Here is a 13,314-nt window from a genome sequence, read left to right as displayed (position 1 = left end):
TGTTATTCCCATTGTTGTGTCTACATAACATCTGTCTTTTATGAGTTTTCACGTACCGTTCTGGATTCGCATTGTTGGTTCTCACGCTGTTATAGTTACACATCTGCTTGGAACTGTGCCAAGTCTATGGAATAGAACAACTCGTTCTCGTTCTATATAGTCCGATCGGATCCACTTCTTTACTCGTTCATTTGACTATTGCTCACATCGGAGGTGATCCTACACTCATCGCCTAATAGACACAGCAGCTACAGTAGATCTAGTTTAAGAATCACTGATAAACGACATAGTACAGTCTATTACCATGCTTAATCATATTTCCATACTTGTAGCCCCAGTATTGACCTAAATCCTCCCGTCGTGAATTTTCCCACTGGTGGTTATTGATTAACTACTCCCTATCTCGTCGTCACTGTATAGATTTCATATATTCTTATAGTCCTCACGTCACATGACCCAGTCCCTTCTCTATTTGTTGGTCCATTGATCCCTATTAGGTTGCTAACTAGACAGTCATTCTGACTACGTGTGAGTTGGTGTGCTCGAACATATCATCTTTCAAAGCAATGCTATAGATGCGATACGAATCACTACTTCTTTTCCCTGCCTTTTCCAAAAACTTCATTTTTTCAGATCGATTGTTCAAGCTTAACCTGATTTGTTATATTTTCAGATAAGCATCAACATGTCCAAACGACTCCCAACTGCCTCCGTCAAAACCAGCACAGATGCCACAATCACCGCTCTCCAAGAGAAGCTCTCCCAAGTGGAAAAGGAATTCAACAAGTTGAACGAGCAGAGAAACGCTCAAAGAGACACTCTAATTCAAGCTTTTTTCAAAAAAGATAATGAATTGAAAGAGATGAACAGATTGAGTAAAATAGGTGGAGCTGAAAACGAGCCCGAACTTGAAAAGCTTAAAGCGCAGCTCAAAGAGAAAGAGCAGATAATTGACGAGCTGAGCAAAAATGAGTCACTTCTCATCAAGTCGTTTAAGAAAGAGCATAAAGAGCTCATCAAAAAAGAGCGTGAAAAGCTCATCAAGCTATTCGAAAGAGAATATGACGAGAGGTTTTTGGCACAAAAGAGAAGTTTCAATCAGAAACTTAGCAAGCAACACCAAGAGCTCAGTGAAAAATTGGCTGAGAAGAATCAGGTCATCAAGGAGAAAAATGTGAAGATGAATGAGATGATTGCAGAGAAAAAGGCTGCATTGAAAGCTTTGAGGCGCGAACACCAAGAGTCAATTCAATGCACAAAGAGAAGGATAGAAAAGAAGTTTGCGAGAAAGTTCGAAAGATTTCAAAAGTTTCATGAAGTCTCAAGAAAATGTTCACTCAATAAGGAAAGCGTGGATCTAGTATCGACACACGATGGATTAGATGACGATGAAGAGTATTTCTCCTGCTGTGAAGATTTTGAAGAGGATGAAGCCACGACTACAACAGGATCTCCAGCACCAAACTCATGTTCCAATAATGAAGATCTTGCAGAGGAACTCGCTCAAACGAAGAAGGCTCTAGCAGATCTCGAGTTGTCAATGAAGTCTCATACTGATTGGCTCTGTTCATACTTGGATAACAATTCCGTAATGATCAGCCAGACATTCTTTGGCAATGAAATATCACGGGACATTGAGGAAAAGATTGAAGAGTTGGAGCAACAAATCAAAAAGTCTGAAAACGATAGAGATATGGCGGATTTCATGGCAGAGATTCAGAGGATCGAACATCAACGAGAGATCGATAATTTGGAGTTGAGACTGAGAGACGCCTATACTCTTAGAGATATGATTTAAACTTGTTTTTTTCCTATTTGAATAAAGTTTTGAAAAATAATAATTTTTATTTTAAAATAACATAACCTAATGAACAGCAATGGTAGATATCCTTATCACTAATATGGATCCTTCGATTCCAACCTTCTTCCAAGATTTCCTTGTGCTTATCATGAAGGATATTGGCAGAAACAATTCCGGTACAAAGTTGAATAGCTGCACTGTTGGTGTGTACTCTGCACCGAAACATAAACTGTCGTCACTTGGAAAGATGCTTGTGACATCGTGAAAAATGAGAAGAACCTGAAAAATTAAAATGACAAAATGATGCGTGATAAATCAGACACACCCCGTAGATAACTGAAGTAATCATAATATTGAAAATTATGTTGTCTTGGCTACTTTTATAGACCGGATACATTGTAAGAGCACTCTGTTCTGCCAGCTTTCGTTTTTTGCGATAATATATCGAGTAGATTATGACAGATGCAACTGGGAAAATGTAGAACATCCGGTTGATCATCTGGAATATATCTTGGTTCATCAGAAGATCTGGGACGCCTCAGAACTCTTACCTGTTCATAAAATTTAACCTTCCCAGTATGTACAAACACCTTGCTGAAACTTCGTACAATCTCAGACATCTCAATTGAAATCATTGAAGCTGCCAGTGCAAAAGCCAAGCACAATGACAAAATGCAAGCTGCAGCTGACTTTGATCTTCGAATGGCACGCGATTTCTGATTCACTATCATTCCAAAAACGAGAGAGATGTAGAAAAGATACGAGACAAAATCAATATAAAGAGAAATGTGAAGCCACGTATTTACATTGAATCCAAAGGTACCATAATGGCTGGATTTTAGTGTTAAAAGTAGTGGGATATGAAGAAATAAAATAAGGGTCTGTAAAATGATAGCGAAAGAGAAACCAATCAATAGTACAATCAAAGAATTCTGAATTAAATCAGTAGTTAGACATGCTTTAGTGTTTCAGGTCACCTTCTCTTTACTCTTTTTCTTCAAAACGGATACCATAAACCAAATTTGACAAATCAGAGATGTAAATGCAGATGCATATTTTGAAAATGTCGATAGACTAATTCGATCCAATACATTGTCTTTTGCTCTCGTACCCGCAGAGAAATCGCCGCCGTCGTAACAATACTCACGTTGATAATTGATAAAAATCAGAACCATATTGAGTTGAGTTAAATCTTTAGTTCGATCAGTTCTGCAACTAAACAAAAAAAAGAAAATTATAGAGCAGCTTTGGTTGGTTAGTGATATTTGAAAAGCGTTTAGAGATGACAAAGTTTGAGAATTTCGAAAAACAAGATTTCGAAAACTTGTTAAGTGCAACTCAAAAGCTCAGGGAAATGTCAAGAATGACGTGAGAGGTATTTTAGCAGAAGAGTTTATCCGAAAATATCATGGCAGAAGTATTTGAAACCTTGATTAAAGTGGCAATCGGATGATAGGGACCATAATTTTCTTTGATGCCAAACCCACAATAATGACAGATAATGATAGAAAAAATTCGGGTATGTAATGATAAAAATTGAGTTTCAATCTGTTGACTGGATTTCCAACATAACCATAATTGATCCACTAAGCCATCACCATCAGGATCTGAAGTGAAATATTATTTTGTGAGATCATGAGACAACATACTGTGTACATAAAATTTGCTATGAGAACAACGAAACAACAAAAATTTTTCAAGAATAACTTTCTCGAAGGAATTGTTCTCTTGTACAAATGCGAGATTATTGAGCACAATAGAGTGAAAATTGGTGGAATAAAGTATGTGGTAGTCATCCACTGAAAACTTCTTGCTGGTTGCAAAACGTCTTCAAGATGACTTTTAGAAATGTTATTTTACATGTGAGATTTCAAATTATTGAAGCAACTTTCATTAATGCTGATGAGGGATTAACTTTCAACTCCTCGCCCTTCCATATGTCGACAGGATGGATCCATAGTTCGAACAGTATTTCTCGTCAGGTTTTCCTAAAATATTGTCCCAGACTTCAAAACAACCATATTCACTGGAGATTCCAGAACAGTCTCAGATTAGGAACCGTTCCAATTTTTTGATTTTCTTATTTATGAGTGTTTATAAACATGCCATTTTATTCTTTCTTCACCCCATTAATGTCAACATTATATCTCTAGTTGCAACCTAGTATACCCTCTCTTGTCATCCAATAAACTGCTGACAGGTTTCCCATTCCCTGAATCCATTCTCATACGGACCGCAACGCGCCGTTTTCCCGCGCAACGGTACGCTCCGCCCATTTACACATCCCATCCTATGTGATGGTCTTACCGTCATTTATATATTCATTCTACATCTACCCATCCTTCTGGGTTGGTGACTCCAGTATCTCTCTCCTTGTTCTCCCACCGCCCCTATTGCACATATAATATGAGACTTCAGTTTTTCATCGTCACATATTATAGATCTCCGCCTGACCTTTTGTTTCTCATCGTTACTGTTTTTTGTATACATAGTGCGACTACGTTCTTGCTCTCTTTCTCTCTCTCAACCGTCGTGACCTCCTTCCCATTATTAAACATATTTCCAGAACACTACTTCACCAACATGTCTACAATCCAAATGACCATCGAGGAGTACATCGAGCTCCAGGAGAAGATAGCATCGCTCACAAGAACGGTGGGAAATCAGGAATACCAGATCAAGAAGCAGCTGAAGTACATTGTGGATATGGAGCAACTCAGAGAAGTAATCGAGAAGGAAGCTCAAGAGAAGATCAAGAAAATCCAGGAGGAAGCCGATTGGAAAATTGAGATGATGGAATTGGAGTTCCAGGAGCAAATGGAGAGAATGAAGAAGGCGTGTAAAATTGAGGATGCTCCAGTCTTCCTCACCTACAACGATTCGAGAACTGGATGGGATTCCGACGACTCGGGACGTGATACCCCTGGACCGGAGCCAACGAACGATTTCGACGGAATCCAATTCTCACAGGTCTTCTCAGAGATGTCAAATAAGTTGATAGTTGCTGACGAAGTAACCAGCTCGCTGAAAAAGAAGATCGAGGATCAGGAAGAGGTCATTCGGGCGTTGAAAGGAACCAAACCAATTGTACCGATCCGGCCATCATCAAAGCAAGTGAGGTCACTGGAGTCAGTCAAAGAGGAAGTGAAGGCGACAAAGGAAGAAGAGGAATATGACATGGATGTCGAGAATCTGAAAGCGAGAATGATGGATATCAAGTTCATGGAAGAATATTTGTAAATGTGATTATGTTGTTCTTGGTAATTTATGATAAGGTTGTTTATTAAGAAATCGTGAATATAAAGTTTTGAAAAATAATTTGACTTATTGAAGTTCACAATAAAATTATAATAACAAAGAACAGGGCAAGATCAAAAGAGTAAATGGATGGAATGTCCTATACAAATACTTCAAAAGTTCTAAAAGTCATAAAACAAAATATATTTATAAAAACTTTGAAAAAAATATTTCAAAGAGTAGTCGTTGTGGTTTTTGCCTGCTCCGTGACAATAGTCCGATCACTCTTTGGTGCAATCCACGAAGACACTTTCTTCCTGATTTGGACGCTGTTACAGATCAACAAGAGAGGTAATGAGATCTCTGGGAGGTAATTTAGAACACTGAATACTGAAATGAAAGTCAGTTGGAGCGCAGTATCCGACCAGTTGACCAAATTAAGCACCTCATACAGAGTTGACATGATCTGTAAGCATTCAAAAGATGAAATTTCAGTAGCTTTGGAAAATGCTCACTCCATACAAGACTGTAGTGATTAACAACTGAACAAATACTTTCTGCTCTCCTTTGCTTCGATTGGATGTTTTTGTGAGAACTTGTCGGTTTTGTTTCCTCAAGACATAGAATAACACAACATAGCAGATCACAGAACCCATTGGAAACACGAAAAATATTCGATTGATAAGCTGAAATTCAAGATTTTGTTTTTCTCAACAAGTTAACAAACGAGCACTTACAACTTTAAACCCTGTGTCCGACCCCATATCGATGTAACCCAATCCCGGATAGAGCACTCGTATGATGCTCGAAGTGAGGATACAGATGACCGCTCCACTGACTGACACAACTGCACTTAAAACTATCGGGACAATTACATTCTTTCCGTCGAATATTTTCGAATTCCAGTTTTTGGATACAAAGCAGAAACATCTGTTTAGAGACATGAGGAAAGTAATTGCCAATGAGAAGAAGTTACTACAGTAGTCTATGTAGAGTGATGATTTGGTGAGAAAAACGCTGAAGGAGTTGGAGATGACAGCAGTGGTAGTCATAGCCAAGATGTAGAATAAAACACGGAAGGAGATGGTGATGGATAGAATGATAAGGATAGAGAAGAACGTGCTCTGAAAAAATGTGGATAAAACTGAACTGTTAGGACAATTGGTAATTTGCAATCATCTAGAAAACAACCTAACTCACAGGGTATTCCAGCCTCTTCTTTATTAAAATTATTGCACAAATGACCCAACAAATCAGGTCTCCTCCTAACACCACCACCTGCTCCCACGGAAAAGTAATTGGGTTACTAGGACCATTATGCTCTGTTTTCGGAGTTTCGCAATCTTGACGAACACCTACAGTAATACACAGTACGTCATGGATGTAATCAATCAAGTAAAATAATTTATAATTTTTAGGATAGACGCGTGGGAGAACAAACATTTGAAGTGAAAACTTTTCAGTTTGATTTTTTGTTTCTTCCAACTTCAAGGTTTAATGGCAAAAAAGTTATTTGATAATTGGGAATCATTAAAGTTTATATAGAAAATTTCATTGTGAAATTTAAAGTCAAAAATATGAAAAACCACCTAAAATTTTGAAAGTGAGAAAAGCATAGATCAATAATTTTTGAGCTCATCACCAGCCTAACTAGTTGGCTGTTAAAAAAATAGGGATGAGTTGGACAAAAAGGTCTCACTAAGTTTTTAGGTTAAGCTCTGCCAGCCAGTTATCTTTGACAGGAACATCGATAGTGAGGGATAAGATTACTTTTAAAACGCTATGAACCCATCGATTTTATAAAATACGCTTTAGTCTCTCCGTAACAAAGTTTGACGCCATTAATTCTCTCACGGTTCCAATATATTTCTTCCTCAAAATATACTGTATGCAAAACAGCTGAATAATCAAGTTCAGAAGACTAACAACATAATTCAGAATGAAAGCTGCAGTTAACTTTCCATCACTTGAGAATGCAACAAGTTCTTTTAGATTATCTTCATCGGAACATTTTCTTATTCGACAGTCCGGTTTAAAGAGATCAATGACTTGTTGATGAGTTTCAGGCGTCGGAACATAGAAAGAAAAACTCAAAATTTTTATAGCTAGAAATTATTGATATGAGATGGAGAGTTCAAAGAAAGCTAAGAAAGACAAACTTTCGTACTAAAAGAATAGTGAAAAAACAAGTGAGACTTGTAATTATAAAACTTTGAAATACTACAAGTGGGCTGACTGACCAATGGCATATCTGGAAATGGCGTATCTTCAAGAATGTCGTTTTGATATTGAATGTTGGAGAAAACGTGATTTTCGTGTTGCCCTGAGGACTCCCAGGTTGTAGAACATACCGTTAAGAACTATATCATAACGGCATGCCATTATATTTTTCAACTGCCTTCAAGAGAAGTTTTTGAGTTTTTGAGACTCTTGAAAGTTCACTAAAAACTTTCTAAATGTTCTGTTGAGTATTGCTAATGCTATTCTAATCCCGATAATTGTAATCAGAATCATGGAAAATGCCCAGGAGAATACCAGTGGTGAATTTTGAGCGCGTAGAAGGTGCCATTATTATACAGGTTCCCTTATAATACTGTTTTTACGGCAAGTTTCAGAGTTCAAGAAGCGATTCTTCAAAAATTGAGCACCTACCGTACTACCGTAACCGGGAGGCCGAGCTCAAAATGAAGTAAATGAGATACTGAATGCCTATAGTGAATGTAAATATTAAACCCCAAGTCCCAGAATGCTCGAGTCTGACAGGGGCTATGTTGTATAAGGCTGTAATTGAAAATTGGTGCAGAGAAGAAATTAAACAATTATTTTTTCCCCAATATTTTTCCACGTTTTATTAGACATTATTGTGTCATGCTGTTCACGAGCTTGTTGTTAGCCGGAACGAGACAGGTTTCAATTGAACGAATAGCTCACGATTGAAATTGTAAGTTATGATGAAATGAATACTGTTAAAGAATGAGAGACTATTAGTTACAGCTTGAAAACAAAACGCTGGGATTTTCCGAAGGATCCGCTAATTCTCGCTTCAGGACTCTCTAGAAAACAATGTCCACAGTTTCTGAGCTGACAATCAGTCTAACTAGCTGGCTACTATAAAATTGGGGATGGATTAGACAAGACAATCTCACAAAGTTTTTAGGTTGAGCTCTGCAAGCCAGTTACTTACGATCGGAACATCGATAGTAAGTGATAAGATTACATTTTTAAACATTCTGATTTCATTTTAATACGCTTTGGCTTCTCCGTAACAAGTTATGGCATTACTAATTCACTCACCTTTTTAAAATATTTCCTCTTCAAAATGTACTGTATGCAAAACAGTTGAATCAACAAATTCAGAAGACTAACAACATAATTTAGTATGAAAGCTGCAGTTAACTTTCCATCGCCTGACAATCGGGCATTATTATATGCAGCAAGTTCTTCCAGATAATCTTCATCGTAACACCGTACTCTTGGACAGTGCGGTTTTTCGAGATTCGTGGTTTGTGACATATAACCAGGAAGATAGAAAGAAAAACTCATAATGTTTATAGCTAGAAATTATTGATATGAGAGGAAGAATCCGAAGAAAAGCTAAGAAAGACAAATTTTCGTACTAGAAGAATAGTGAAAAAAAACAAGTGAGACTTGTAATTATAAAATTTTCAAATACTACAAAAGGGCTGACTGACCAATGGCACATCTGGAAATGGCGTCTCTTCAAGAATGTCGTTTTGACATTTAAAATTCTGGAAAAAAGTGATGTTGGTGTTGCGCTGAGGCGTCCTAGTATCGGTCAAGAGTTGTTGTGAAACATATTTATTTATTAGTTGTGGAAACGATAGAAAAAATGATACAGAGGTAAGAAAATATAGCTTGAAAACTTCAAATATTATTTAGATGAATTAAACACTCGTCGATTTGATAACTGTGATTCTCTGAACTTCTCTTCTAGGAGCCATACAATTTCTCATAATTCTATCAGCATGAATAGTATCCACAATGAATAAAAACGATAGTGACATTTCCGGAAGATAATTGAAAACGGCGAGCAATTGTAACAATGCAATGAAACCAGCAAATCTGTTATCTATGAAAATAACAATTTCGTAAAATGAGTTAACCATCTGAAATCAAAATATATGTAAAGTCTATGTAATTACTTCAAGTTACTCACAATGTAAAAAACCGAAGTGATCAGTAGTTGAGCAAAAACTTTATTTTCTCCACGTTTCATGAAAAAAGATTTGTTAATCGCATTTTTGTTTTCTTTGTGTAGATAGGAGAATAAAATGATATAGCAGATAACTGATCCGACCGGAAACAAATTGAAAAATCTATTGATACACTAAAAGTTATTTTCAAAAGTGTTAATAGCTCAACTTTCAGGACTTACCACTCTGAACCCATCCTCCCGACCCACGTCTAAAAAACCAATTTGTATGTAATACTCTCTGGTTACGTCCAATGTCCACACAATCCCAACAGATCCCAGAATAGAAATCATAAAGCTAAAAATAATTGGTCGGTATACACGGGATCCTTCGAATATTCGAAAATTCCATTGCTTTGAGACAAAACATAAACATCGGTTGAATGATAAAAAGAAAGTGATCGTCACAGAGAATAAATTGCTGCATACATCCACGTAAAGCGACGAATTCAATAGAAACATTGAGATGACTGTGTCTTTATTATACCGTGGGACTACAGCGAGTGCTATTGAGTGGAAAATTACACGGAAGGAAACGGAAAAAGAGAATATAAGTATGATAATAAAGAACGGGCCTTTTTGAGTGGATCTTTTGTGTAGTAATAAAACAATTGCGACTAATTGAATGAATAAATTGACACTACTCATAATATTGTGTACAGTAATCATTATCTCAGAAGCGATCTGAGACTCCTCCCCTCTTCCCCAGTGGTTTCCTGTCAGATCAGGAGGAGCAATTTCTTGATTATCCGGTTTGAGTCGGAATGAAAACGGGTATAGTAACATTTTTTACGGTTTATTTTTCCCCTGAATCGGGAAAACCGGAGTTATAGAAAAATGTATGAGCTATGTAAAATGAGGTTGTTGAAAAATAAAAATAAATGTGGTATTTGTAAATTAACGAAATGTTGAGCATTTGGAAATGTCGCTAGTATTTCGTGGGTGTGGAAAAATTGGTTTTTTGAGCTCATACTGGGAAAAAGTGCAACAATCTTTTGATTTTTCAGATCTCTCCATTTCAAAGAGCAAGCTGTCTAACAAGACGGGAAATTATTCTTCTGCTGCAAATAAATTATAAACCAACTTTCAAAAACAGAAATTGAAACAAAGTTCAGGATCCCCAGACTGCTATGTCAGACTCACTTTTCATTTTGAATTGGTTACTCCAGTTGACATGCACACGTCACTAGGGGAACTTTATGGTTCTTTCCTTCTTTTCCATTCTTTGTTTGGTTTATTTTTCAATGCACAAACTATGACAACACCTTTCGTATTTCTCATGGTTCTACTGGTTAGACAACACCGTGCTGCAGGTAATCTCATTTTAATTATATCAATTAATGATTTTTCATTAGCCATTACGAAAATGAGTCAAGTGTATGGCACGGTTACCGATGAAAACATAAGCGACGCTCCAATAAATAAGAATTGTGAAGCTACTTGCTATCTTGATACAGATTGTATGCTGGCATTTTTTGATGCAGATAGTCATTGTCTGCTGATAAGTTACAATGCAACTGAAAAATTAGAAGTGGTGTTAACTTCTAAATCTGACGGGCTGCAGGTAACATTTAAGGTATGTATACATCCAGATGTCCATATGTCAAACTTAATGTTCCAGACCAATCCTCCAAGTGACTCCTGTCCTTCGTTCGATGAGTTTCAGCCAGTTTTCAATATGGGAGACAACTCTATTCCCTGGCAGAAAGAGGGCGACACTTGGATATTCCGAAAATGTGTGGGCGACTGGAAACTATTCAAACGTACAGATCCAAATATCACTGTCTGTATGCAGGCGTACCCTTTTGGAACTCCGACTTCAAGAAATGATTCTGATTTATTTTGTGGAAAAATGGGTTTCAAGGTGACTGGTGTGGCTACTGTTGAAGAGATGTCTTGGATTCTGAGTAAGTGACCAAGATTATGTTGGTAACATTCTCAAGATCTGAAAATTTCAGGTAGAATGAACGTGTTGATATCAAACTTCATCAAGTATCAAGGATTCTTTGTAGATGGTATTAGACCTTGTACCGATAACGTTTGCGGAAGATATGTAAATGATTGATCCGTTTACTCTTTTTTACTTCCAACTTTCAGATCTTCGATTGGAGCGATGGCTACACAAACGGAACCGCTCTATTGTATTCTAGCTACACAGAGTTATCTGAGGGCGGAGAAAACTGTTTGACAGTCACCAAAAATGGTCAAGGGTTGGTGAGACTCAACGACGCCAGCTGTGATCCAGCCGGAACTGGTATCGGAGTAGTGTGTGGTTATAAGATGTTGCTATGATATTTATTATTAAAAGTTTAAAAATAAACGTTTTTATTGAAGAAAAATAAATAAATAAGTTTTAAAACATCAGGTTTCTGTATTCGCAGTCAGGGAAGGCTTCGCAGTAACTATTCTAGTAGATCCAGTTCCCAGATTCTTTGAAGATGAAACCCATGACAACATCTTCTTCTTGATATGAAGATTGGTGCATATCAGCAACAGCGGTAGTGACATCTCTGGAAGGCAATTGAATATTCCAAGTACAGAAATGAATGCAAGTTGGATAGATAAGTCCTGCCAGTTCACTAGTGTAATAACTTCGTAGGTTAGGTGGAGAGTCTGAAAGTTATCAGATTGACATGTTGATATTTTATTTCTCACCACATAAAGTACGGTAGTGATGAGTAGTTGCGCGAATACTTTCTGCTCTCCTCTGCTCTGATTGGATTTGGTGAGCACCAATCTAGTTCGTTGGTGTAAATGATAATACAAAATAATATAACAAATAATGGAACCAATTGGGAATAAGAAGAATGTTCGATTGATCAGCTGAAAAATTTGTAGATGAGATGCAATATTCAACCTGCCCAACATACCACTCGAAACCCTTTATCCGGACCAACATCGACAAATCCCATTCTCTCCATAAAGTTTCTTTTAATTTCTGAAGTGATAATACATGTAACTGCTGCAAAAATTGACACCAAAACACTGAAAATTATTGGGAGAATAATATGTAATCCATCGAAAATTTTGGAGTTCAAATCCTTAGCGACAAAACATAAACATCGATTCAATGACATAAAAAACGTGATCGATAAAGAGAAGAAGTTGCTCCAATAATCCACGTAGAGAGAAGATTGAAGTAGGAAATTCTTGGCAGTTGAGTTGGGATCCCGAATCAATGCACTGATTGATATAGTAGAAATTGAGAATAATATTCGGAAGGATACACTGAGAGACAAGATGAACAGTATGATGAAGAAGGGACCCTGAAAATGTTTGCGTTTGGAAATTTAAACGAGTAGATTTCAATCAATTTTTTCTCAAATACCTCTCCTTTGAACTTGATTTTAGGCTTTATACAATTCAGCATCCAGAAAATTAAATTAATAACTAAAACCACTAGATAATACGGATACAGTTGAGAATATTCTTTTTTCACTACAGTCGCCGTTGTTTCTTTCGTAACCCCAAACTCATGACAAACTTGATTAAAATGTTTGTTCAAACAAAAGGAATTGAAATACTCGCTTTCGGAAGGAAACAATATAGACTTGAACACAAAAGGAAGCACGTTCATGCCGGGTTGATGCTCAAAAGACTAATATGATTTTCTTAAGACAAAATATTTTGAGAACCTTTCACTCTAATTAGTGGTTTTCAGGAGGGGGTGGTGGTATTATACAAAGGAGATTTGAAAGTTCAAAATCAAAAGTCTAATTGATTAGTAAAACCGAATGGTTAGTATACCTCTGCTCTCGAACAACTTCTTTTTCTTCTGAAAATAAAAAACATCCATAGCATCATATCAGATATCAGAGCTAGAACTTCATAGTGATACAAAGACATCCGAAATTTATCCGATTTTATGGGAGGACCTTGATCCTGACCACGATTCTCCCAAAAGTTGTGAATATTTCTGTCATAACAAACATTTTCAAAATACTTTTGAAGACAAAAATTGAGAATCGGTTGGTCGTTTCGTGGGGTTTCAAACCAACGAGGGCGGACTACATAACGGAGTGCATTCATTATCAATGGATTTGAGTCAATTATTCAAAAATAA

At 36.8% G+C, this 13,314-nt stretch overlaps 7 protein-coding genes across 7 annotated transcripts; 3 read left to right on the top strand and 4 right to left on the bottom strand.

Moving 5' to 3' along the window:
• Nucleotides 1-685: 685 nt before the first annotated feature.
• GCK72_020250 (uncharacterized protein) lies at nt 686-1,798 on the top strand (the record flags this gene model as incomplete). The annotated part of the gene is made up of 1 exon (XM_053733477.1): nt 686-1,798. One exon carries the CDS (start codon nt 686-688, stop codon nt 1,796-1,798), a length of 1,113 nt encoding a protein of 370 aa, XP_053582390.1.
• Nucleotides 1,799-1,864: 66 nt separating this feature from the next.
• Nucleotides 1,865-4,980, bottom strand: GCK72_020249 (uncharacterized protein; the record flags this gene model as incomplete). Its single annotated transcript, XM_053733476.1, has 5 exons — nt 1,865-2,080; nt 2,127-2,300; nt 2,353-2,632; nt 4,672-4,825; nt 4,884-4,980. 5 exons carry the CDS (start codon nt 4,978-4,980, stop codon nt 1,865-1,867), a joined length of 921 nt encoding a protein of 306 aa, XP_053582389.1.
• GCK72_020248 (uncharacterized protein) lies at nt 4,385-5,041 on the top strand (the record flags this gene model as incomplete). The annotated part of the gene is made up of 1 exon (XM_003116220.2): nt 4,385-5,041. One exon carries the CDS (start codon nt 4,385-4,387, stop codon nt 5,039-5,041), a length of 657 nt encoding a protein of 218 aa, XP_003116268.2.
• A 229-nt stretch (nt 5,042-5,270) lies between these two features.
• Nucleotides 5,271-7,287, bottom strand: GCK72_020247 (uncharacterized protein; the record flags this gene model as incomplete). The annotated part of the gene is made up of 4 exons (XM_053733475.1): nt 5,271-5,504; nt 5,554-5,724; nt 5,776-6,162; nt 7,279-7,287. 4 exons carry the CDS (start codon nt 7,285-7,287, stop codon nt 5,271-5,273), a joined length of 801 nt encoding a protein of 266 aa, XP_053582388.1.
• A 1,656-nt stretch (nt 7,288-8,943) lies between these two features.
• Nucleotides 8,944-9,275, bottom strand: GCK72_020246 (uncharacterized protein; the record flags this gene model as incomplete). Its single annotated transcript, XM_003116574.2, has 2 exons — nt 8,944-9,165; nt 9,216-9,275. 2 exons carry the CDS (start codon nt 9,273-9,275, stop codon nt 8,944-8,946), a joined length of 282 nt encoding a protein of 93 aa, XP_003116622.2.
• A 1,342-nt stretch (nt 9,276-10,617) lies between these two features.
• Nucleotides 10,618-11,543, top strand: GCK72_020245 (uncharacterized protein; the record flags this gene model as incomplete). Its single annotated transcript, XM_003116223.2, has 4 exons — nt 10,618-10,815; nt 10,873-11,158; nt 11,210-11,304; nt 11,349-11,543. The coding sequence occupies 4 exons, from the start codon at nt 10,618-10,620 to the stop codon at nt 11,541-11,543; spliced, it is 774 nt and encodes a 257-aa protein (XP_003116271.2).
• A 69-nt stretch (nt 11,544-11,612) lies between these two features.
• Nucleotides 11,613-12,163, bottom strand: GCK72_020244 (uncharacterized protein; the record flags this gene model as incomplete). The annotated part of the gene is made up of 3 exons (XM_053733474.1): nt 11,613-11,864; nt 11,907-12,074; nt 12,122-12,163. The coding sequence occupies 3 exons, from the start codon at nt 12,161-12,163 to the stop codon at nt 11,613-11,615; spliced, it is 462 nt and encodes a 153-aa protein (XP_053582387.1).
• Nucleotides 12,164-13,314: the final 1,151 nt, after the last annotated feature.

The sequence above is a fragment of the Caenorhabditis remanei genome, chromosome V, assembly GCF_010183535.1.
Source record: "Caenorhabditis remanei strain PX506 chromosome V, whole genome shotgun sequence".
Lineage (NCBI taxonomy): Eukaryota > Metazoa > Nematoda > Chromadorea > Rhabditida > Rhabditidae > Caenorhabditis > Caenorhabditis remanei.
The sequence above is the reverse complement of the archived record's forward strand: the minus strand, read 5'-3'. Positions and strand labels throughout refer to the sequence as shown.